Raw genomic sequence first — 23864 nt, forward strand, 5'->3', positions numbered from 1 at the left:
TTATTTGTCGAGAAATTACTCGTATATTTAAATGTTTGGTTCAACATACATGTTGATTAAAAATTGCCTGACTTGAAAATATTTATTTTCAGGAGGGTGTACTAATTTTTGCAACACAACATTTTATAAATTTGATAAGAAAATCTTCCTGATTAATGTTGACATAGTATTTGATCAACCAGACTTGCTGGAACATTATATCTTATATAGCCAGCAGCCATATCACCCTGTAGCCCAATACTGGTTGCCCACTGAAGCTAAAGGGTTGAGCCTGGTCAGTACCTGGATGGAAGACCTCCTGGGAAAACCAGGTTGCTGCTGGAAGAGGTGTTAGTGAGGCCAGCAGGGGGCACTCACCCTGTGGTCTGTGTGGGTCCTAACACCCTAGTGTAGTGAAGGGGACTCTATACTGTCAAAGAGCACCGTCCTTCGGATGAGACATAAAACCGAGATCCTGACTCTCTGTGGTCATTAAAAATCCCAGGATGTCTTTCGAAAGAGCAGGGTTGTAACCCCGGCATCCTGGCCAAACTTGACCAGTGGCATCTGTCCATCATGGCCTCCTAATCATCCCCATACACTGATTGGCTTCATCACTCTGTCTCTCCTGTCTCTGTCTCTGGTGTGTGGTGGGCGTTCTGGTGCAATATGGCTGCCGTCGCATCATCCAGGTGGATGCTGAACATTGGTGGTGGTTGAGGAAATTCCCCCTTCCATGTAAAGCACTTTGAGTACCCAGAAAAGCGATATATTAATGTAACTAATTAATTAATTAATATCTTCAAGGAACGCTAATATGTCTTCTACGTAAAGGCGCAGTATTTGCTTAATTTAGGGCCTTTCGGACAGGGTGTACTCATTTATGCTGAGTACTTGTAGAAGCCTTTATGTCTGCTACCCTGTGTGCTTCTATTTTAAAATAATTCACAAATATACAGTACACACACACACACAAACTAATACAAACAAGCGATACAACTATAGTTTTGTACTCCAAATCCATACATTTAACATGTTGTGCTCATGAAGATTAAAAACACAATTAAAATCTGACTTCATAATTCCTTGTTTTTTCCTTTATTTTCAATTTACATTAATTAAAATCGTAACAAAACCAGAACCAAACAGAGAACAAACAAACAAAAAAAGACCAAGATCATAATAATATTAATTATAACAAAAATATACACACCCTCATACACACACACATCCTGCTCAGTGCTACGGCGATCCTTTGGGAGCAAAATTCCGGTATTGCCAAAAGAGTCCCTCTGTCTTTTGATCATCCCGCATAGTTCCGCATCCTCTGAGCAGGCTGTGTGTGTTGAATGAGGCTAGTTAGGGAGTGGGATGGTCTGGGAATTCTGGGAAATACTGACTGATAGATCAATACTAATAGCACCTTCTGAAGATGGACTGAGCCGTGCCGGGGTGTCTTCCTGACGTTTCTCGAACCCCATGCTGCTTTCGTTCACATCCAGATTTTAACTTTGTTTTTTTCCTGTGTGAGGTAGCTTTTCTTGATAAATGAAGATCATGCAAATAAACAAAAAATAGAAATGTTTTCCAAATTTATTTGATTTTTTTTCTTTTTTGCTGTTATGTTAAGGGACCAAAACTTCCTTGTTTGGGCGATCATGAGAAAAAAATATTGATTTACAAAAAAAATAAAAAATAAAGAAAGAAATGGAACTGCACTTTCCCCAAAAAATTGTAGGTGTGTATAGGCACATGCTCACACACACAAACACATATTTGTGAAAATATATAGATCTGGCTGCTTCAGTAAAGACTGAATCAAGATTTTTTTTTTGTTATTATACACAGTAAATATAAACTTAATCCCTCCTCAGGTTTAACATTTCACAAAATCTTGCATAATGTGATGTTTTCTGAGTCACAGTCAAGAGGCAGAAGGAGGGGTGAAGTGGGACTGGGCATGGCTGTTTTCTTAGTGGGAGGGACAACTGTGGTATCCAGCCATGACGCTGTACAGCATCACCCACCCACCCTCTGCAGGATGTGATGACATCAAGCCATGTTTCTGTCTTTCATTGAATCTCTTTTTCTTCTTGTTGCGCTCACTTGTTCTGTCCCCCTCTTGGCTCCCGTCAGGAGGAGGCACTGCACTGAGGACTTGAGGGAAACATGGCTGGATTTCAGAGGGAGAGACTATTTGGGGCAATCCCATTTAGCGATGGTTTTCCTGCACACTAAACATGGACAGCACGACTTTTTGTGTTTTAGAGAAAAAAAACTTTCGTCAATTTTCAGATTTCTTTTCTTTTCTTTTCTTCCATATTTCGTTATTTGGAGAGTGTATTGCATCCTCACAGTTATTGCTCGTCATTGGTATTTTTCCATGTCTTATCTCAATCCACATATGTTTTTGTTTTGTTTTTTTACAAGAAGCAGACTGCACCAATGTCCACTCCAAACTCCTGATCTGCTCCTCCGATGTCCATTGGAGCAATGTCCACGATGGGCAGCCTGGATGTCTTCTGAGTTTTGTACTCAATCACAGTCTTGGCCCACTGACCAGTGTGCTTCTGTAAGACAGCAGAAAAGCCATGTAAGTAGTGTAAATATTTTATTATTTTATTTGGGGTCAACACAATTTTATTTTAATTTTTAAAGAAGCCTGCAAAAGAAATATTACAATTTAAAATAAGTGTTTTCTATTTTAATACATTTAAAATTTTTATTTATTCCTGTGATGGCAAAGCTGAATTTTCAGCATCATTACTCCAGTCTTCGGTGTCATATGATCCTTCAGAAATCACTCTAATATGCTAATTTTGTGCTCAAGTAACATTTATTGTTATTATTATTATCATCAATTATATATAATTATCAATTTTGAATGCAGTTGAGCGGCTTAATGTATTTGTGGAAACCATGATATGTTTTCTAGGATTCTTTGATGAAAAGAAAGTTCAAAAGAACAGCATTTATTTAAAATAATGTTTTCTAACATTATAAATATCTTTACTGTAATTTCTAATCAATTTGGTGCTTCCTTGATGAATAAAAGTATTGATATTCTTTAGAAAAAAGATTACTGACCCTAAACTTTTGAAACAATAGTGTATATAATTTAATTTATTTCATTCAAATGTCATTAAAAGTATATTTTAGGGTGTAACTCACCTTGCAGCCATCCTCAACCACGCCATATGTAAAGCGGCTGTTGCCCTCTGCTCTGATCTCCACATCATTGGAGCCCTGCAGCAAAACGGCCTTCTTCAGGTTTCCTGTGGCTTGGTCCATGTAAGCCACGCTGTTCTTGCAGTGGTAGGTGATGGTCTGAGTGGCCTCAGTAGACAGCAGTCTCAGGAAGTTCATCTGGATGCTGGTAGTACTAGGAGTCTGGCTGCTATCAGCATAGCTGAACTGTTAGAAAAGGGTAAATAAATGATTTTACTTAAACTGGTCATTAATTCCAATGAAAGGTTAAATGCAACACTAGAAAAATAGATGGCAAACTGGAAAGGAAGGAGTATTTCAGCATAGCTCCTTGTCCCTGCTGATTTATGATTTGCTGATTTTCAGCACCATGGACCAAAATAAATTCAGAACTGTGAACAGCTCCCCAAACCAGCTGTTCCACAAGATTGGAATTTGCAAGGACTCAGGCTGGCTTTGGAACAACTGTTCATAATCAAATACAAATGTGCCTTTTTGTGGTACCATAAACCTTTGAACAGACTTTTTATGATTTCTTTTTATGTTTTGTTTTGTTTGTGGTCACATAACTAAAATTGAAAGTGAACATCTCCAAAATGAAAGGATTATACTCACGTGGAATCCACCATTCATGCTCTCTCCAAACCACACGTGCTTCAGCCCCTTGCCCTTACTGGTCCACCAGTTCTTGCGTGGGATTTTGGGAGTGCTGGGCTTCACACAGGTCTCTCCGGTCTCCATATTACAGAACACTTTGATGGCATCAGCACTGCTACCAAGGTTAGGATCAACCCAGTAGTCACCTGTGGATTGGGACCAAACATTCCAGTCAAGTCACCTGTATTTATATAGTGCTTTATACAATATAAATAGTTTCAAAACAGCTTCATAGTAACAAACAGAAAAATAACAGAATCATTGATGATTCTTCATCAAATATGAGACAAACTAAAATTCTGCTAAAAAGACAGAGTCATTATTCAGTTCATGTCAGTTCAATGTTGGTTGAGTTCAGTTCAATAACTGTGTAAAGTTCATCAATTATTTATGAAACAAGTTGAATTCAGCTATAAGCAGCTGTACAGAAGACAATTGTGACGTTATTCAGCTCATTTCGGTTCAGGTTTTGTTGCCAAGGAACATGAACTCCATCAGGTGACAGAAATGTACATGGGGGAAACCAGGATCAGTCACAGGGCCAGTTCTCCTCTGCTCAAATGAACGAATGTGAGTAATAGTGAGTATCATTCAAGCAAGTGTGTTTGACTGTTTTGAGCCAGGGTGTCCAAACTAGGTCCTGGGGGGCCACTGTCCTGCAGAGTTTAGCCCCAACTTGCCTCAACACATCTGCTTGGAAGTTTCTAGTATGCCTTGCAAGAACTCGATTAGCTGGCTCAGGTGTGTTTAATTGGGGTTGGAGCTAAACTCAGAAAGAAAGTGGCCCTCCAGGAGCTGGATTGTAATGATGGGAAGCTTGAATCATTTTACTGACTCGATCGAATGAATATTCGTTCATTTTGATGAACAAGATCAAACAAGAGAGTCATTTCTTTCATTTAAGTGGCTTTAAATGTTATTCTTTTAACAGCTAAATTCCCTGAACACATCTACGCAATCTTGATCATATTCTGAATTAAGAAATCATTATAATACAGCCAAAAACATTTTACAGGGAACATAAATATTTACTTTACCTTCCGTGTCTTTCGTTCATTTGTCATGTGACAGACGCAATGAACGGATGGTTCATGAATGACCCATCACTACTGGATTGGACACCCCTGGTTTTGAGCATTTGGAAGCTCTGTCGTGATGCATATGAACATTCTCCTAATGTAAAATTTTCTCTGAATCGCTTCTTCTTCATTTCTTACCGCTCTTCCATTCAGGGTGGCAGAGTTTCAGGTCTCGGCAGGAGCGTGCAGGTTTCTTGCGGGAGCCATCTGGGCTGCGGAGATCCTCGATCTGGCTGTTGATTGACTTCAATGTGGCATCCACCTCCACATCATGTTGTCTAAGAGAGCTGGAGGCCTCGTCGGCACGCATGTAACGCAGAGGATCGGGTCCTTTCTCAGTCTGAGACAACCCAGCGAAGGCGGACATGTCAATGCCAGGGCCAGGGGGACCAGGAGGACCAGGAGGTCCAGCGTTACCAGGTGGACCCTAAAGAGAGCAGAAAGGAAGAAAAATTATTTAAGACATATTCTTTTCGATATGAACATCGAACATGATGTCTGTGAATTTCAGCTGCACTCACACTTGGGCCAGACTCTCCAGAGCGTCCACGAGGTCCAGGTGGTCCAATGGGTCCAGGCTGACCATTAGAACCGTCCTTACCAGCTGGTCCAACAGGTCCGGATGGTCCCTATTGCAAACAAGATGGGTTAAAGACACCATTAGTAATCCATCTGAGCATTGAAGTTTCTAATTTGTGGTTCTCAGCAAGTTAAATACAAAAGAACAGACACTCACCTTAGCGCCACTTGGTCCAGAAGGTCCGGCAGCACCCTGGTCTCCAGGAGAACCCTTTTTTGAGGAGACACAACAGAGTTGTTAGCATATCTCATATCACTACTTTACCATTATAGCCTGTTTGTAAAAACTAAGACTTGTAAATGAGACTTACTGCAGGTCCTGGCAGACCCTGCAGACCGGTGAATCCTCTGTGTCCCTTCAGACCTCTTTCTCCAGCTTCTCCTGCCTCACCCTTATCACCACGAGGTCCTTGGGGTCCCTGATGCAGAGAAATGGAAAAGGTCCAGCAACATGTGAGCAACTACAACGTGATATACTGTAAAGCCACAAAAATGACTTTAAATGTGACTTTAAATTAATAACATGTTTAACTTGAATTAAACCAGTTAATTTAGATGTTACCACATGAAGGACAATTTTTGCATTTTAACTAAATGGAGTTTAGAAGTAAGAAACTGAACTCTTCTGGTCAATTTACTGTATTTTCTTCTTAGCTATATATTGTAAGCATAATATATTTTGAAAATGGCTATTTTGAGGATTTAAAAGCTCAAGCTGAGTATTTTTAGCTTTCTGTTTTGTTCTACAAGCTTAATAATAGGTACTTACAACCATGCCTCTAGCTCCAGCCGATCCAGGGGGGCCAGCAGGTCCTTGTGGGCCCTTAAGAAAGTAAACAAGATGGTACATACATAATAAATAAAAAATACTATATTTAATATAAGTGGTAAACATTGGTAAATATTTTTAGTTCTGGCTCTTTAATCTTCATAAGGATGGTCTCTTGCACATCATCTTACAGGTAATTTTTCTTGGGGGAAATGATGTAACACTAATGTGTTTTGATTAAGACAATTAGTAGGGTTTTGTTGATTGAAATATGAGGCCATAAATGAAATAAAGCATCTTCCTGTAGAATTTATCCAAAGATAAAATGGTGATAATTGTGATATTTTAACAAAGAGTGTCAAAATTGATGTAATCAGAATGGTCATCATTGGTGATTTGAATAATGGTGGCAATAATTGTCATGCAAGTAAATATATTACTGCTTTTGTGTTTCTGTCCCCTAGATGTAAATGGCATGCATTCTTGTATCCAGAAGATACAATGTTTATATTATTGAAAATTAGATTTCTTAAGTTTATGTACTCACATTCTCTCCTCTGTCTCCCTGTTTGCCAACTGGACCAACGGAGCCAGGAGCACCAGGGGCACCAGGAGCTCCGGGAGCGCCAATCGGGCCAGTGTTACCACGCTCACCCTATGAAGAACAAACAAAACACATTACATGTTTCAGCTGGCTGGAAATCCATCTGTGTATGAACTAGCCACCATTTTTGTCCAACATTTTAGACAGAGAAAGTACTTAAAATGAAAAATAAATATTTAACATTTTGCCAAATAACCACATTTACTATATATTAAATAAGTCATTTTAAAATAAATGTTTCATAGTTTTTCAGTAATTTAGAAATGAAAAAGAAAATACAAAAAAAGTTCACTTGAATTTTGGACCTCAGTGTATGTGGTAAATAGTAATATATTGTTTACTTGTATGGAATTTTTTAGACTTTTTTAGACTTATAACGATCAGAGGGGCGGGCAATGCAAAAAGTATTATATGTGTTTGTTTGTTTCCTCACCTTCACACCAGTAGCACCATCTCTACCAGGTGGACCATCAGATCCAGGGTTACCCTAAAGACAAACAGAACGGATGAGTGAGATCTGGTCTTGATATGGTTGTATTATATATATTGAAGGAATCTGAACTTCACTTCAGATCTACTTTTAAGTCAGATGAATCCAGTGTAGTTTTGCCTTGTTTGGTTCTGATTTCATCATGTTTTTCCTGTATGTGTTTTTTACCTCACGCCCAGTCTCGCCAGCAGGTCCAGACAATCCAGGAGGTCCTACAGGGCCAGGAGGTCCACGGTCACCAGAAGAACCAGATGCTCCCTGTTTGCCAGGCTCACCCTGAGGTACAAATCATTTGTGTCAGATTAGGGACATTCCATCAGTATCTAATTATATCACCATCAGTACTTAATAATGATTTTGAGAGAAAAAAAATCTTTAGATATATGTAAGCTAAATATATGTAAGTGGCCCATTAAAAGAGGCATTTTTAATATTAATACTTAATGGCCTGGTTGTAGCTTAGATTTAGCCAGAATTAGTCCTTAGTTAGCTTTTATAAGCGTGCCTTAGAAAATATTTTAAGATGTGTCAGTGTAAGTTGCTTTCAGTTAAAGCAGCTCAAACATGCATTTTAGTCTAAGACTAGCTTAAGCCTTGTCTGTGAAACCAATAGATAAAAAGTAAAGTCTATGTTAAAATGTAAAAGAATGAGAGATTTTCAAGTGGAAATTATGTTTCTTGTGGGTTTATCTACTTACAGAGGGTCCTGGGAGTCCTGGGAAACCCCTTTCACCACGCTGACCAGGCAAACCAACAATACCACGCTGACCAGCAAGACCAGCAGGGCCAGATGGACCATCAGGACCCTACACAGGAAATAGCGAGAGAAGAAAAATTAGGAATACAGTAAGAAAAAAATTGAGCTGAATACACCAGACAAATGTTCCTTGGGTGCTAAAATGGGCATGTATGAATCTGAGCCTTACAGGAGGACCATCCTCTCCAGACTCTCCCTTCTCTCCAGGTGTACCAGCAGGTCCACGCAGTCCAGCATCTCCTGCTCTGCCTGGGGGACCAGCATCACCACGAACTCCCTTAGGACCATCCTTACCAGCAGAACCTGCAGGGCCAGCAGGACCAGGGTTACCCTGAGAGGAGATGGAAAAATAGGTGAAAAAATATTTCGATTTTACATTTGAATAATACAGTCTAGTCTATCAATTTAAACTAATTATGGAGGAACCACAGAGAAACGTGTGTGATTTTGAGGGGCTTACATTGGGGCCAGGTGATCCAACTCTTCCTGCAGCACCTGGGAAACCAGTGACACCCTACAATGGAGGAACATATTTTTGTTTAGAAAAATCAATGCAGTCTAATATCTTTACTTTCAAAAGTAAATATTAAAAAACAAATGGAAAGTTATTACACATGGCTAATAATTTACTTATTTAGTAACTTACAGGGGCTCCTTGGGCTCCACGTGCTCCTTTGGGTCCTGTAATACCAGTTGGGCCCTGAAATCAAACAGTGAACATTGATGAGCCAAGTATACTAATTTCATCCAAGTAAAAACAGCACAAAGTTGATGCACTATGCTAAACTCTCAATTTTTATATGCAGACAATCCCAAAGATTTCAAAAATGTCATGTGGCAATAACCACAACCATACTGCTTTCTAAAAACAGCCTCTATCAATTGAATATCAGTGAAAAACTGATTTGCAAAGTGATAATGCCTCAAAGTAGCATTAGATGCTGAGGCGAAGACCCTTACCACTGGGCCAGGTGCTCCGGATGGTCCTTGGGGTCCAGGGGATCCACCATCACCTTTCTGTCCTGACTCACCCTGCTCTCCCTTAATTCCAGGCTGGCCATCAGCACCCTGAGGAGAGACAGAGATGAAAGGTTGTTATCAGTTTTGGTTTTCTCATAACTGAATGCTCTAAATTTCAGTTTAAATACTAAATTGACACTCCCTAATCAATTATTTCACCTTCCACTGGGCTATTTGAGAAAGCCAAATAAAAAATACAAATGTAAAATTAAAAAGATTATGAATAATAATTTTTACACTGTAGCAACAGAGAATTGTACATTTTGTACATTGTAACTAAAGAGTATTGAGTTTTGTAGCAAATCTGTGCAATGTTCAATAGATGTGAAAATGATGACATTAATTGGCACATTGTTTTGCTAATCATTTTATTTGCCTTTTATGATGCTCTTTAAAATGCCAAGATCTGTCCACCTTTTCATGTCAGAAAACATTTAATTTTGAAAGGAATGCATAAAACAATGTATAATGGTGCTAGTGGGTATATTTGTATTGTATTAGCATTCGTGTCTCACAGAATATCCCTTTATATTCACAATATTATTAATTTGTTGTTTTTTACTACTTCTTTAAGATGTTTTGTTAGACGCCATTTTTATTTAAATGAATTCATAATGGAAATCATCTTTTATGATAAATAACAGTCTATAATACTCCATCACAATTGCATCACTGCAGAAAAACTGAGGCATTTTGTAACAGTGTTTCTACTTACAGGGGGTCCAGCAAAGCCAGCAGGTCCGGGTGCACCAATCTCACCACGATCACCCTAACATGATGACAAAAGTATAATAAACAAGAAGAAAACTGAAGATAACCTTTAAACTGTACACTTGACAAAACTTCCAATAGAACTTAATTTTGCTGTCTAGTTGTTAGTTAATGAATTACACTAATCACATTGAATAAAAATGTAACAAATGTTTTGCTTACAGGGGCACCACGAGAACCAGGAGCACCATTCGGGCCAAGGGCACCAGTTTCACCCTGTGAGAGAAGAAAAAGAATAGTGAATTAAACAATCTCCTCAAATTATTTCAGCAAGCAATCAATGGTGGAAGACCACAGCAGGGATGAGACATTCACCTTTGCGCCATTGGGACCAGAAGGACCAGGTGGACCAATTGGACCACTCAAACCCTGACAAAAAGATGACAGAAACATCATTACTTATAATGAGTAAAAAAAAAAAAAAAAGAGTTATTTCCTTACATTGTATATACGTGTATAGCACTTACTCTTGAACCATCTTTGCCAGGAGCACCTTCAGGTCCTTTTTCTCCACTGTCACCCTAGTAAATGTGACATTCAATAAGTCATTCAATAATTTTGTAGGCTGTTCATAAGTAATATGACATTAAGTTAATGTAATCACTGAGAGGATGGGTTGTACCATTTCTAAAGACACTTACTCTGTCACCTTTAGCTCCAGATATTCCAACAGCTCCTCTCTCACCAGGCATGCCCTGCAGACCGGGAGGGCCCTGAGCTCCAGCACCACCAGCTGGTCCAATTGCACCCTGTTGGAAATCAAGCAGAGACATGATTATGAGTTTGAGAGATTAGCTGTGTTGAGGGTGTTGGGGTGGGGTCCAAAAGTTTGAGACCACATTGAAATTCTGTAGTTTTTGTCAAGTAAACAAAAATTCATAAAGAGTTATTATAAGATGTAAGTTATTGAGTATTTATAAAACTATAAGTTAAAAAATTGTGCTTTGAAAAATGTAGGTAGGTATGCTGTAAAATGAATGCAAAATATTAAAGATTAAAATGCTACATTTTAAATGTAAAAATGTAAATGCAAAACATTAAAAATGCTAAACAAATGTACATTTATTTCATAGTTACTGTAACTCCAGGCAGTTCATGTATATAAAAAATATTTATATATTATATATGTGTATGTAAATATACTACTGGAGGAGTAAAAGTATGGATTTAATGAATTTAAAGAATGCATTAAATTGATCGAAGGTGACAGTTAAGTATTTTACATTGTTACAAAATATCTATTTCAAATAAACTGATCTTTTCATTAACTGCTGAACTTTATATGCATTAAGAATTCTGAAAAAAATTATTGTGGTCACAGTTTTCACAAAAATATTAGGGAGCACAACGGTTTTCAACATTGATAATAATAATAAATGTTTCTTGAGCACTAATTCAGCATATTATAATCATTTCTGAAGGATCATGTGACACTGCAGACTGGAGTAATTATGCTGAAAATTCTGATTTGCCATCACAGGAATATATTACATTTAAAAAAATATAGATTATAAAATATACTAAAATAGAAAATAGTAATTTTTTATTGTATTTCACAATATTACTGTTTATTGTATTACAATTTTTTTTTGATTTAATAAATGCAGCCGTTGTGAGCATAAAAGACCACCAATGGTAGTGTATGTATTCATTTGACTGTTTAAGGATTTTATTTTGAATAGTAGAGCACAATCTCAGTCAGATGTGATTTGGGTCTGACCTTAGGTCCATCAGTTCCGGGAGTTCCTGGAAGTCCCCTTGGTCCCTGGAGACCCTGAGAGCCAGCACCTCCTCTCTCACCAGGGAAACCACGTTCACCCTGAGAGAAGCACAGGCAAGAGTTATTTTGTGCAAAGTAATGACTAATTAGTAATTAGTAGTGATTTGCATTGAGTGGAAATTGGGAATCTTTTTAGTTAAGGATAGGAACTTACTCTTGGTCCAGTGACACCGGCAGCACCACCCTCTCCAGGAACACCCTACAGAGAGGAAGAAAATCAGCATGGTTAAAATCACTAATAACATCACAACAGCACAAAAAGAGAATAATAATAAATACTTGTGTGATAAAAAATAAGTCATCCTTACCTGGTCACCAGGTTTACCAGGCTCTCCGGGGGCTCCAGTAGGTCCTGGCAGACCCTGTGCAAAAAGAGTAAATATGTTTTTTTAAACTGATAATTGCTCTCTTTCTGTTTCATTAATTTAAAAAGTGCAGTTTTAACCCTCTTTCACAGTTAGTTGTGTTGTGAAACTGTACCTGGAAGCCAGATGGACCAGGCTGACCTTGCTCTCCTCTCTCACCAACAACACCCTTAAAGCATAAGGAAATCGCAATTTATTTAAAAATACAAGAAATTATTAGAAATTGGATTTTAATATTATTGATTAATTCCAAAAATGGAGGCATTGTGAGTAACGTGACAAAATACTAACAGCAGGGCCAGGTGGACCAGCAGCTCCAGTCTCTCCATCTTTACCAGGCAAACCCTAATGGAAGATAAAACAAAGAGAGACAAATCTGAGGATTTCTGGAAAAATATGCATGAAAAAAATCTGGATCTGCATGTCTGTTAGAACATGACTTACTCTAAGACCAGGCCTTCCAAGAAGTCCTTTCTCTCCAGTTTTTCCAGGTTCACCCTGTGTGTGAGAGATACAGTCCCTTCAGTACAACACATACACTTCCAACCCACTTTTATGGACATCAATATGAACCCTTGTAGTTAATTTGCAGAAATATTCTAATGTCTTACATTGGCTCCCTTAGGTCCAGGGAATCCCATCACTCCAGGCTGACCACGAGCTCCCAGAGGCCCAGGAGGACCGGGGCGTCCATCATCACCAGCAGAACCCTACAATGAATAAAACATCTTCAGCACTGAAGTTTGCCCTGAACTATGTTGATATGCAACGATTAGCATCTGAATATCGTTTGCACCCAAAATATATTTTGCACTATACACTAGCGTTCAAAAGTCTGTATGATTTTTTTCTGTTTTTTAAAGAAGTCTCTAATGCTCAACAGGGCTGCATTGATTTGATTAAAACAGTAATATTGTGAACTTTTTTCTATTTTAATAATTTTTTAACATTTTATCTATTCCGGTGATGAAAAATTGGAAAAAAATTCCAACAGAAATAATTTGTATATGCTTATTTAGTGCTCAAGTAACATTTCTTATTATTATCAATGTTGAAAACAGCTGTGCAGCTTAATATCTTTGTGGAAGCTGTGATATGTTTTTCAGGATTCTGATGTTTTAAAAATCGTTAATTCTGAAGCTGTGTGAATTAAAGACTAGAGACTCTAGATAAAAATATATTTCAAAAATCTACGAAAACAAAATCGTACTGACCACAAACTTTTGAATGGCAGTGTACATCACTTTGCAGTCTGTAACTCTTTACTTTTAAAGTGACAATAAAAGTGCTTTAAATTGTTTAGATACTCACAGGTGCTCCAACTTTTCCTTGAGGTCCAGCATCACCAGGGCGTCCAGTGAGACCCTGTTAGAGGAAGGAACAGATGAATGGGAAAAATGCAATGAGCCTTTAAAGCAACAAGCATAAAAGCTTACATTTTAGATTGTAATGTCTGTTGAGTAAAGACATTTATTTTTATCTAAATTGACCTGAATTATATGTGTTCAGATAAATCAAAGAAATACCACAATGACTCACTCTGGCTCCAGGAAGACCAGACTCGCCAGTGCGGCCAGGATCTCCAGTCCCTCCTTTTGGTCCGGTCAAACCTGGAACACCACGATCACCAGGTGCACCCTATCATAGGACAGAACATTTAAGTACAGAAATCAGGAGGAAATTCATGTGTTGGGTAGTTGAGTAACTATGAGTCTAAATCACCAACCTTTGCTCCAGCTAGACCATCCTGACCAGGGAATCCGCGGTTACCTGGAGCTCCCTAATGAGGAAGAACACATATGGACTTATTAGTGTGGTTCTTTATCATTCTGTGAATCAGTAAAACTAATTAGGATATGATACATACTCTCTCTCCAGGGGGTCCGAGAGGTCCGGCAGAACCAGGCTCTCCTCTTGGTCCTCTCTTTCCTTCCTCTCCAGATGGCCCAGGGGATCCCTGAGGTCCTAAAACACCCTGTGCAATTAAGAGAAAAATATGCCTGATTAGTTTGCTACAATATTTCATATGATTGTTATGGTCAACAGCCTTTAAAGCGGATACAATAGAAAGGACATGATGATAAGTATGACGTTGGTTACTTACACGCTCTCCCTTGGGTCCAGCCTCGCCTTTAAATCCTGGAATACCAGGGTCTCCCTGTATAAATACAATAGTGTTTTCAATAAGTATATTAAATAATTAAAAGATGTCTGAGAAATACTGAGAGCTTTTTTAAATTGGTTCAGAATATGATTACGTACAGATTGTCCCTTAGGCCCAAGAGGTCCAGTAGCTCCCTGAGGTCCGGGCGGGCCACGGGGTCCTGGGAAACCAGGGGCACCAGCAATACCAGAAGCACCCTGCAAAGGGGAAAATCAATCAATTATTGTTTACATTAGATCCACTGCAACAGTGTGACCAGAGTGTTAAAGTTGACATGAAAAATTGTATGCTAAAAAAAACTTAATTTTTATTTTATTACAGAGAAACTAGTGAAAGAAAATTACAAATGATGTGGATATACTCACAGCAGATCCTTTAGCTCCAGGAATACCATCAGTACCAGGGTTACCCTATAATAAATAGTAAACATGTAATATTTAAAAACTCATTGTAACAATTGAAATCCAAAGTATTAAATATATTGTATACAATGACAAAAAATCAAATATTTTGCTTGTAATATTATCTGTAAGTTTACTCACAGATGCACCAGAAGGTCCAGGTGATCCAGGAGTTCCGCCCTCTCCACGGGGTCCTTGTGCGCCCTCAGGTCCACGAGCTCCAGTGGGACCAGCTTCACCCTGCAGGAGTAAAGATCGCATCTCATTGTCAAGGCTAATGGTATTTCTTAAACTTAAAATGTTTACATTTCAGAATGGGAAGGAATTCACAGTGAAGTGCTGTAGATGACAGGTATTTTACCTTAGAACCAGGAGATCCAGGGAAACCTGGAGCACCAGCAGGACCAACAGGACCCTAAGGACAAAAACATCAACAAATTATCAAAGAGGCATGCTTATTTCTTGTGCACCCTACACATCTCTTTAATGTTAATCTTTGATTTGTAAGTGGATGATGCACACTTTCTGATTTTTTTGAATATATTATTAATGCTGAAATAATTTAATTAAATATTGTTTGAAATAATTTGCTATCAAGTTTAATCAATATATATTTCGACAATTGTCCATCTTGATATCTCTATATAACCCATATGGGTTTACAATTAGTTAGCATTAGCCATAGCATTAATAATGTAAATCCAAATTATGTGAGAACTTGCACTTGAGGAAGTAAGGAAATGCACTTACAGGAGGACCAGCGGGACCAGGCAGACCATCATTACCACGGGCACCCTATGGACAGACATAAGCAGCAGAATCATTATAGTTTGAAGCCACCATCAGCTACACACATTTTTATCATATATAGTATTCTTAATTAGGCCAGTTATCTGAGTGTTCACTTACAGCAGAACCAGTTGCACCAGGACGACCTCTCTCACCGGGCAGACCACGTGGACCCTGACAGACAAAAAAAGAAAATAGGATGGAGAGAGTAAGATGCACTATTTCAGTGTCAGAAAACTACCGGTACATCTATTGAATCATCAGGCCATTTCTGACTTCAGGTACTCACCATTGGTCCAGGAGCACCACTCTCACCGTTAGAACCTGCCTCACCCTGGAGGAAAAGAGAGGAGATTGATTAGACCTTCCTGTTGCATAATTTGCTCAGAAATTAGTCAAATGAATAAGCCCATTTAGCATCTGCGCAGGTAACATGTTCCTCAATGTTTCTTAACATTGGTCTGGTGTATTTAGGAGTATCTCAGAGTCTTTGTAGTTTGAAATATCTTTATATATAAAATAAATTCAAATAAATTAAATTATACTCTTTACTATGTACTAACATTTAAAATAATAATTTGATACAATGCACTTATTATGTACATACATGTTTTTACATTGTACTTCTATTATTATTATTACTTTCATGTAATTACATCTGTAACTCTTTTCTGTAATTACAACTAATTACACTGTTAACCCTTCCCTTCACTTCCCTTTTAACCCAACCTTAAACCAACCCATACCACCAAAAGTGTCCCTAAACTAACCAGTATCCCACCTCAATAGCAGCAAAAGTGTTTTGCAATACAATATGAACACAATAAGTACATTGTACTTATATTTTGATGTAAGTACATAATAGTCAAAGACGTCTAATATAAAGTGTGACATTGTTCCATTATATATGTTCCGTTTGTCAGAAATGATTATAGACTTTTACATAGTTTATTTGTAAGAGTTTGGTGTAAATGAGCAGGAAACATTTTAATAGGGGAAATATTTGTATCATTATTGAGTTATTATATCCTCAGTCTCTCAAAGGTCCGGAGTCTTTATAGTAGTTTTTTATAGTTTAAAACATATTTATCATATAAAATATCATTAGAAAATCTATTAAATATTACATTAAATAATACATGTAATTGTTTAATAATGTATATTGTTCCAAAGCAAACAGTAATACCTTACAACTACATCAATTGAATGTCTGTTAGAATTCTGATGTGCAGAACCCGTGTGCAGTATATTCTTACATGCTGTTTGTCAAATATGATTATAGACCATGTGTTATGTACTGACCACAAACGTTTGAATGGTAGTGTACATCACTTTGCAGTATGTAACTATAGACAGTGTATGTGACTTTTATATGTGAGTTCATCTGTAAGAGTTGGGTGTTTTGGCTAAAAACTGACTGTTTTTTATGTTGCTGTACCTTAGCACCTGCAGCACCGGACTCTCCTTTAGCTCCATCAATACCTGGGTGACCCTACAAACACATTCAAAGATGTTAATAGATACAGAAATAAACAAACAGAGAAAAAAATGACTCCAGTCTCTACTGAAACTCACTCTGTGTCCCTTGATTCCAGGAAGGCCAGGAGTTCCGGGGAATCCACGGGCTCCCTGTAAAAAAACAAAAAAAACACTCGATTATGTTGCATCTTTGTAAAAATTGTATTATATAAGATTGTATGACCATTATCAGAATTCTAACAAGTGACCAAAACTGTTGCATGCTGGCTGTTTACCTGAGGCCCTGTGGGTCCACGCTCACCAGGTTTGCCATGTTTGCCAGCCTCACCCTGGAAAGAGAACGGGCATAGACTTATTAGTTAATATCTGTCAAGTTTCACTATTTGGAATAGGTTGAATATCAAAGCCAGTGGCAAAAATTACTCACATCACTTCCGGCTTTTCCAGGGGGCCCAGATGGGCCACGGGGTCCAAGGGCACCCTAAAATAAACCAGTTGTTAAAAGTTAATTAAACTTGCATTGTGTCCTAGTAAATAGACTTTACCATTGCTGTCTGTAAAGCCATGTCATTGTCAATGTACATATGAATGTGTCATCTGTGTGAGCCATGTAATATGTAAGTGGGTATATAAATGTGTATATGAATGTGTAATATATGTAGGCTTGTGCTCTAAACCAGCAAGATTTGGGACACTCACAGCAGGGCCGGGTTCACCAGTCTCTCCAGGGTTGCCTTGGAAACCTTGTGGGCCCTGGAATGGAAATAAATGACAGTGTGGGGTTAGGAGTTGGCGTTGGTGGTTGCTAACATTTACTCATCTGTCTCATCAATGGTAGCTTCTGTTATTTTTCAATAAATTGGGAATATGAAATGATTATATGAACATGAATGATTGTGCATTTACTTACAGGTGCTCCAGAGGGACCGGGAGGACCACGGGGACCCATTGGACCCTGTAGAAAAATATAAAGTTAAATGCAGATTGGCCACTTTGACCCAGATAAACAAAAACAGCATGAGAGTGTTGTATTTTCCATTTATTTATAGATTATGTTTCAAAGCTGGTCGAAGTCTAATAAAATTCATTATTTGTTTCATTATGTGTAATTTAATTTTTCGTAACCACATTTATTGTGGGTATATGTTCATATGTTACAAGCTTTGAATCCATGAAGCACTATAGAAATGAAGCCTCCATTTGAAAAGGCTATTGTCAGCAGGACGCACTAATGATCAGAAAACAGGAAACAGATTTGACTCTCCTTATATTGTTCAGTATGTTTCCTTAAATAGAGGCCTATGCTCATCTCAATCCTAAATATTGAAATGTCAGGTGTTTTATTCATTTGTGCATGTTTTTTGCATTATTTTATTTTATTTATTTATTTGTATGTTCAAAATGCAGCTTATGTCTATCCAGACCATTCCACAAGGGGGCAGTTTGTGAATAAAAATACGATATACTATAATAACTATGAATATTTGTCTTGATCTGACATATTGTTAAAGTTCCATATTAGCCAAGCCAAATTGAGTACTTTAAAATTTGACTTGATGTGAGATTAATTCCAAATGAATTTAAAACAGATGTGATGTAACGTATGCCATGTTTTAATAGTTATTTCATACATATATGTTTTCAGCGTGGGAACACTGTTTTTTCTCACCATTGGTCCCTGCATCACACCCATCTGAGCACCTCCTGCCTTCTCATCAAAACCACCAGCCATCTGAGCAGCAAAGTTCTGCACACACACCGAAAAACACACTTACAGTAACCCAGAAAGAGGCAGACACAAATTTAGCAAGCAGATGAAGGAAAAGGAGAGACGTACTCCTCCGAGTCCATTAGGTCCTGGTGGCCCAGGGGGTCCAGAGGGTCCTGGGTTTCCAGGTGTACCAGGCTCGCCATCTCTCCCTCTTGGGCCGATATTTCCCTAAGAGGAGGGAGGGAAAACAGGGCATATGAGTGGAAAAGAAAAGAGAGTGAACAGATTAACTAAAGCCTTTTCACATGACAGCTTCCTGCAGAGTGTGTCCACTGCCCCCTAAATGTACCCGCAATAACTGCTAATAAGGTTTGACATCACTTTACCTAACAAGTCTGAGAAAAAAAAGTTTGAAAAGGAAAAATGTCTTACCTTCTCACCCTTAGGTCCTTTCTCACCACGTGTTCCTTGCTCTCCTGGGGGTCCCTAAAATCCCAGAAAGAAAGAAAAAAACGTCAAAAAGAAAAGTTGTAGATAATTGATCTACAATAAACAATTTATCTACAATCTCTGAAGTGAACTCAAGAACTCTGGGAAAAAAGTTGCAACAATAGGCAAATAAACGTACAGGAGAGCCACCTAGTGGAGAAACGCAACGCGGCATTACAAATGATTCGGAAATCTACAACCAAAGTGTGTTTATAATCTCACCATTGGGCCAGCAGGTCCTCTTGGTCCAACTACCTACAGAAACAAATAAATAAATATTATTTAGCAACTCCAGTTTTTAAATTTGGTGAAATGATTCTAAAACACTAAGTTGTTTACTTGTGAAGTGACTTACATCTGCAATATCGCCTGGTTCTCCTTTCTGTCCCTGTGGACAGTAAGAAAGAACTTATTTAAGACCTAAACCTTAAGAATATCAGGTATTTCTTAAATAACGACCTTGATAAGTGAATAAGTCATGTCAAGACCTCACCTTTGCACCAATTGACTCTGTTGAATCAGGTCATAGGATGAAGGGAAAATAATAAAGATTGACAGTTAGACACAGAAGGAATTCTATGTATACATTCTTTCAATTAGCAAGTATTCAAAAAATATAGCTATATAAGAACCAATGTTGCAGAATAACTGTCTGTCTGGAGTCATAACGTCGGTCTCCAACACTGCAAGCTCATTATCAAAAAACTAGGGGTCACAAAAGGGTCAGGAAAAAAACGACTGTGAATGAAGTATTCAGCTGATTCTGACTCCTAATGAGGACGGTAAACCAGTCAGACACTCAGTGTTACTGTAAGAACTAATGAACAGCTAATTCCCTTCTGAAACTACATAGCTAAAAAATTCAGACTCAACGGCACCCCACTAGGCCGTGTACCAAAACAGCATCATTCTCTTCCCAATCTGCATCGGTTAAATTGTTAAAAGCAGAATATTAAGGTGCAAGCTGAGGATCAGTTTAAAACATTATTATAGTTTAATATTAGAAGCATTTTTAGGCTATATGCTGCTCAGTAAATTAAATGAAAAACATTTTAATAAATATTTAAAGAAAACTCTTTCTGTATCAGTGCCATGATCTGATTACAGTGAGAGAGTATATTAAAATGTTTAGGTAAAACTTTTTTTTTGTTTTTGACAACTATGTTCATCTTGTTATTGTGTATATCTGTAGAGAAGCAAAAAACACATTTTGTGAAAATGAACAGAAAGTGCATTAAAAAGTTAAAAGAACACTTCTAAATTTTTCGTTAATTGGGTTGTTTTGAAATAGGTATGACTTCTGATTCAAAGAATCTTGTTTTCAGCTTTTCCGAACTAAAACAGTCTATGGCCAAGGTGAGTCCACTTTCATTTTTTTTCTATTTCATATCGATTTATTTGAACTACTTATGTATAAATATAGTTTAATGCTATTATATTATAGAAGAAAGACAAATCGTCCTCTGAATATAAATAAAGTATTATGAGACTAAAGTATAAATAAGTTAGCTCAAAGCTTATTTGTTGAGTACTTATTTGTAGTATAATTCATTGTAATTAATTGTAAATTTCCTTTTTTGTAGTATCGACCAAATATCTTATCTAAAAATCATAGATTCCACAGCAAACTGGTGGAAAGATAATGTTCTTTTCTTTAAAAAAACAACCTACTTTGAAAGTCAATGTAAAGTGGGCCCATTTTAGCCATAGACAGCAAACGTAAAACTTAAAAGTGTTGCTTTCTTCCCCTTTGAATGTTGCTTTGAGTTCTGAACCCAATCACATGACCAACTTGAATAGGCTGTAGTCTAGTGGTATGTGAGACTGTTGCCATAGTTACAGAACTCAGAGCAGACAGCTAGCGGGACAGGTATGATAAGCAAAAAGAGGTATAAGCAGAGAGCGGACCGATAGGCTCGTCGGTTTCAGCTGGGCAGATGGGACAGCACTCTCCGATTGGAATGATGGGATTGGCACAGTCTCTCAGGTCCTCACAGATGACCTCGTCACACAGCACTGCCCCAGAGTCGCACACGCAGACACGGCATGGTTCTGGCTTCCATACAGTATGGTCTGCATACTGCTGGCCATCTTGGATGCAGCTGCCTAACTCTTCCTCTGCAGCCACCAGAAGGGGGCGACAGAATGGAGTGCATGGGGGTAAGAGACAGGTGAGCGACACATCTTCAAGCATTCTAAAATAATAAAAAAAGCTTCCTGAAAAAAGCAAGTTGTAAGGGCTTCCTATTAATTATCATTTAGAAATATTTTAGAATATATTTTATATAATATATGTAAAATATGTTCTATTATATATATATATATATATTCTAATTTGTGTCCAACTCGTGGCTGACATCTGGTTACATTATGATTATACATTCACTACAACACTAGCTAGCAATATTTGCAGGGAGCATATCTGACACCCTGGTGTGAAATGTGCGCTCCTGTAGTCTGTGGATTTGTAACTGAACCCCAAATCTACTAAACTAGCCATGAATGGGGCTTTCTCAAACACAGACAGGGCTGCATTGACAGCCTGGTGCCTTATGCAAACACACGCATCTCGAAAGCTCCATCTGGATCTAATGGTCTCACTTACCACCAGGGCAAAAACACCCTCGTGGGTAAGGAAGTACAGCCCTCACACACACAGAACGCCTTGACTTGTCTGCTTTTCTAATATTCATATGAAAGTGTAATTTGACTTTAACTCCCAGCAGCCCTAATGTACATGAATAAGGCAATTATAGCAGTTTAATTCTGTAAATATGGAAAATCCACTTTTCTTGGATGCAAATATAGGCCAGCCTAAACAAGCGTTCAGTGTAATGAACAGTTCCTTGTTCCCAGTAAGAGCATAAGAATATCATCATCTAGGTGATTTTTCTTCTATTGCTTCAAAGTTTACCAAATATCATAATCATAATGTTCATAATCGTTCTCATTCCAAGATGCTTGTGTCCCTTTGAGGTTGTCAGTGATGTTTTGGTCATTCCAGCAACATTCCAGAAACCCTCTCCCCTTCCACCCACCAAACCTAGTTCCCCAAATCTCCTTTAATCAAGGCTAAATCCCCTGAACTAAACCCGAAATATTTTTTGGTTTCAAAACACTTTGCACATGTGCTAATGGTGCACCGTTTGAACCCTTGTAGAAACCTTTGCTCCTAATCTTGGGTTAAACAGCTCTGTCACTAGTGGATATTAATGGCCTATATATATAGATCAGTCCTAATAATGCTGAAATGATTACACAATAACCCTCTTCTCTACACTATACATATATATATATATATATATATATATACACACTTTAGGTATCATTTAGGGTTCCTCAGATCGAGACTGGCAGAATCTGGCAGAGGACAAAGATTGTCAATATTTCATCCGCACTTTAAACACATATTGAAGATTGGCTAGTATTGAAAGCAAGTTTGCTTTATCAACTTAGAACTTTTTCTAGCATTACAACCAAGAAATTATATAATTGTTCAGCGACTTTTAGGGAGTTTGCTTTTTTCTGTTAGTAGCCTAGCTTAATTTTGTGGACGCAATCGATGTCAACTATTTTAAAACTTTTATATCAGACACATTTTTTGTCATATATGTGGAAATCTATAGTAAAGTAGGCTAATAAGTAATTAGAGAAGGAAATGTTTATTCACTGTACCATGACACTGATCCTATCCAGCGGAAAGTGCTCGAGCAGCGTATTGTTGCTAGTAACCTCTTGCAAACGTTTGTAAAACGCATACATACGTAAAAACAAAAATGATTATATGCATACATAATATAACTGTTTTGTTCTTTAATTTTAAACGTAGAAAACTAATAAAAACACGCGTTTTAGTGCGTTAACCTGTCGCGCAACGTCAGCATCTGTCATTCTGTCTCGACTGCGCGTGACTGACGCGCGAAAACCAGAAGGCTCTGGTGCGTCGCATCACTTGTTTGCAGTGTAGACTGCGTTCAAACTTTGAATATATGCAGACTTAGACTTGCATACTGCATATACTTCAGGTCTTATAATTTACAATGATAAGATTGTAATTACAATGAGCAAAGGCATCCCACAATTCAGAGGTGAAACGCGCAAGCCAAACAGGTCAATTCCAAACTTTCCTCTCAAGTCACCATGGCAACACTGTACAATTTTTTAGCAGAATAGTTTGAATTTCAATTTGAAAAAATCCAACTTACGGTCATCTTCTTGTTGACATCTTACAAGGGATAGCAAAACGCATTGCGTTGCTACAAGTAGCAGGAGAGTCCGTGAATCCACTAATCTGAACATGTCTAAAGATTAGACATGCAGGTCCTCAAGGGTGAAAGTCGCCGAAGACCCGGCGGAGCGGCAGCTCTGTGCTCGCGGGGAGTGTGGAAGTGGATGTGTTTGGGAGGATCCGACGCCAGGCACACACAGACAGAACCCACCGCGTTAGTCAGAGCTCCGCGGTTTTATGTTCACTGGCGCATTTATGAATCTTAGTTTATCCCAAAACGTGAGTCCAACCCCGACCCCCATGAGCGCTGAAATTCGAGCCATATCAGCCCCCCAGCCCACCCCACCCCATTGAGAAAGAAGAGGAAAAAAACTCTGCCACTCCTCTGTCTCAAGAACAATTCCATCCAAACCCATCTACCCCCCTCCCCTCGTTGCCCTTTCCTGGCAAGTGGAGGGCTTTCTCCCTGTGCCTTTGTATTAAAGTGCATCAGAATGGCCTTTGCTCAGAAAAGAGACTTGGAGAACCAAAATACATTCATTGTTT

General features: G+C 38.2%; 1 protein-coding gene across 2 annotated transcripts; it reads right to left on the reverse strand.

Moving 5' to 3' along the window:
* Nucleotides 1–1049: 1049 nt before the first annotated feature.
* col2a1a (collagen, type II, alpha 1a) lies at nucleotides 1050–23561 on the reverse strand. Of its 2 annotated transcripts, XM_079637487.1 has the most exons (54): nucleotides 23296–23561; nucleotides 20999–21208; nucleotides 19584–19600; nucleotides 19446–19478; nucleotides 19313–19345; nucleotides 19034–19087; nucleotides 18728–18829; nucleotides 18560–18637; nucleotides 17801–17845; nucleotides 17590–17643; nucleotides 17318–17371; nucleotides 17166–17219; nucleotides 16987–17040; nucleotides 16850–16903; nucleotides 15701–15745; nucleotides 15532–15585; nucleotides 15373–15417; nucleotides 14984–15037; nucleotides 14764–14862; nucleotides 14587–14631; nucleotides 14320–14418; nucleotides 14162–14215; nucleotides 13925–14032; nucleotides 13784–13837; nucleotides 13597–13695; nucleotides 13369–13422; nucleotides 12669–12767; nucleotides 12502–12555; nucleotides 12349–12402; nucleotides 12173–12226; nucleotides 12001–12054; nucleotides 11847–11891; nucleotides 11633–11731; nucleotides 10554–10661; nucleotides 10380–10433; nucleotides 10228–10281; nucleotides 10075–10128; nucleotides 9857–9910; nucleotides 9082–9189; nucleotides 8768–8821; nucleotides 8582–8635; nucleotides 8291–8452; nucleotides 8063–8170; nucleotides 7533–7640; nucleotides 7308–7361; nucleotides 6818–6925; nucleotides 6271–6324; nucleotides 5813–5920; nucleotides 5659–5712; nucleotides 5444–5551; nucleotides 5061–5349; nucleotides 3802–3989; nucleotides 3151–3393; nucleotides 1050–2549 (listed from the first exon to the last, which is right to left on the reverse strand). In XM_079637487.1, the coding sequence occupies exons 1-54, from the start codon at nucleotides 23387–23389 to the stop codon at nucleotides 2403–2405; spliced, it is 4476 nt and encodes a 1491-aa protein (XP_079493613.1). In that variant the 5' UTR covers nucleotides 23390–23561; the 3' UTR covers nucleotides 1050–2402. The 2 variants fall into 2 exon arrangements, with proteins under 2 accessions (XP_079493613.1, XP_079493614.1); XM_079637488.1 differs by lacking the exon at nucleotides 20999–21208.
* Nucleotides 23562–23864: the final 303 nt, after the last annotated feature.

This window comes from Phoxinus phoxinus (assembly GCF_949152265.1).
Source record: "Phoxinus phoxinus genome assembly, chromosome: 15".
Lineage (NCBI taxonomy): Eukaryota > Metazoa > Chordata > Actinopteri > Cypriniformes > Leuciscidae > Phoxinus > Phoxinus phoxinus.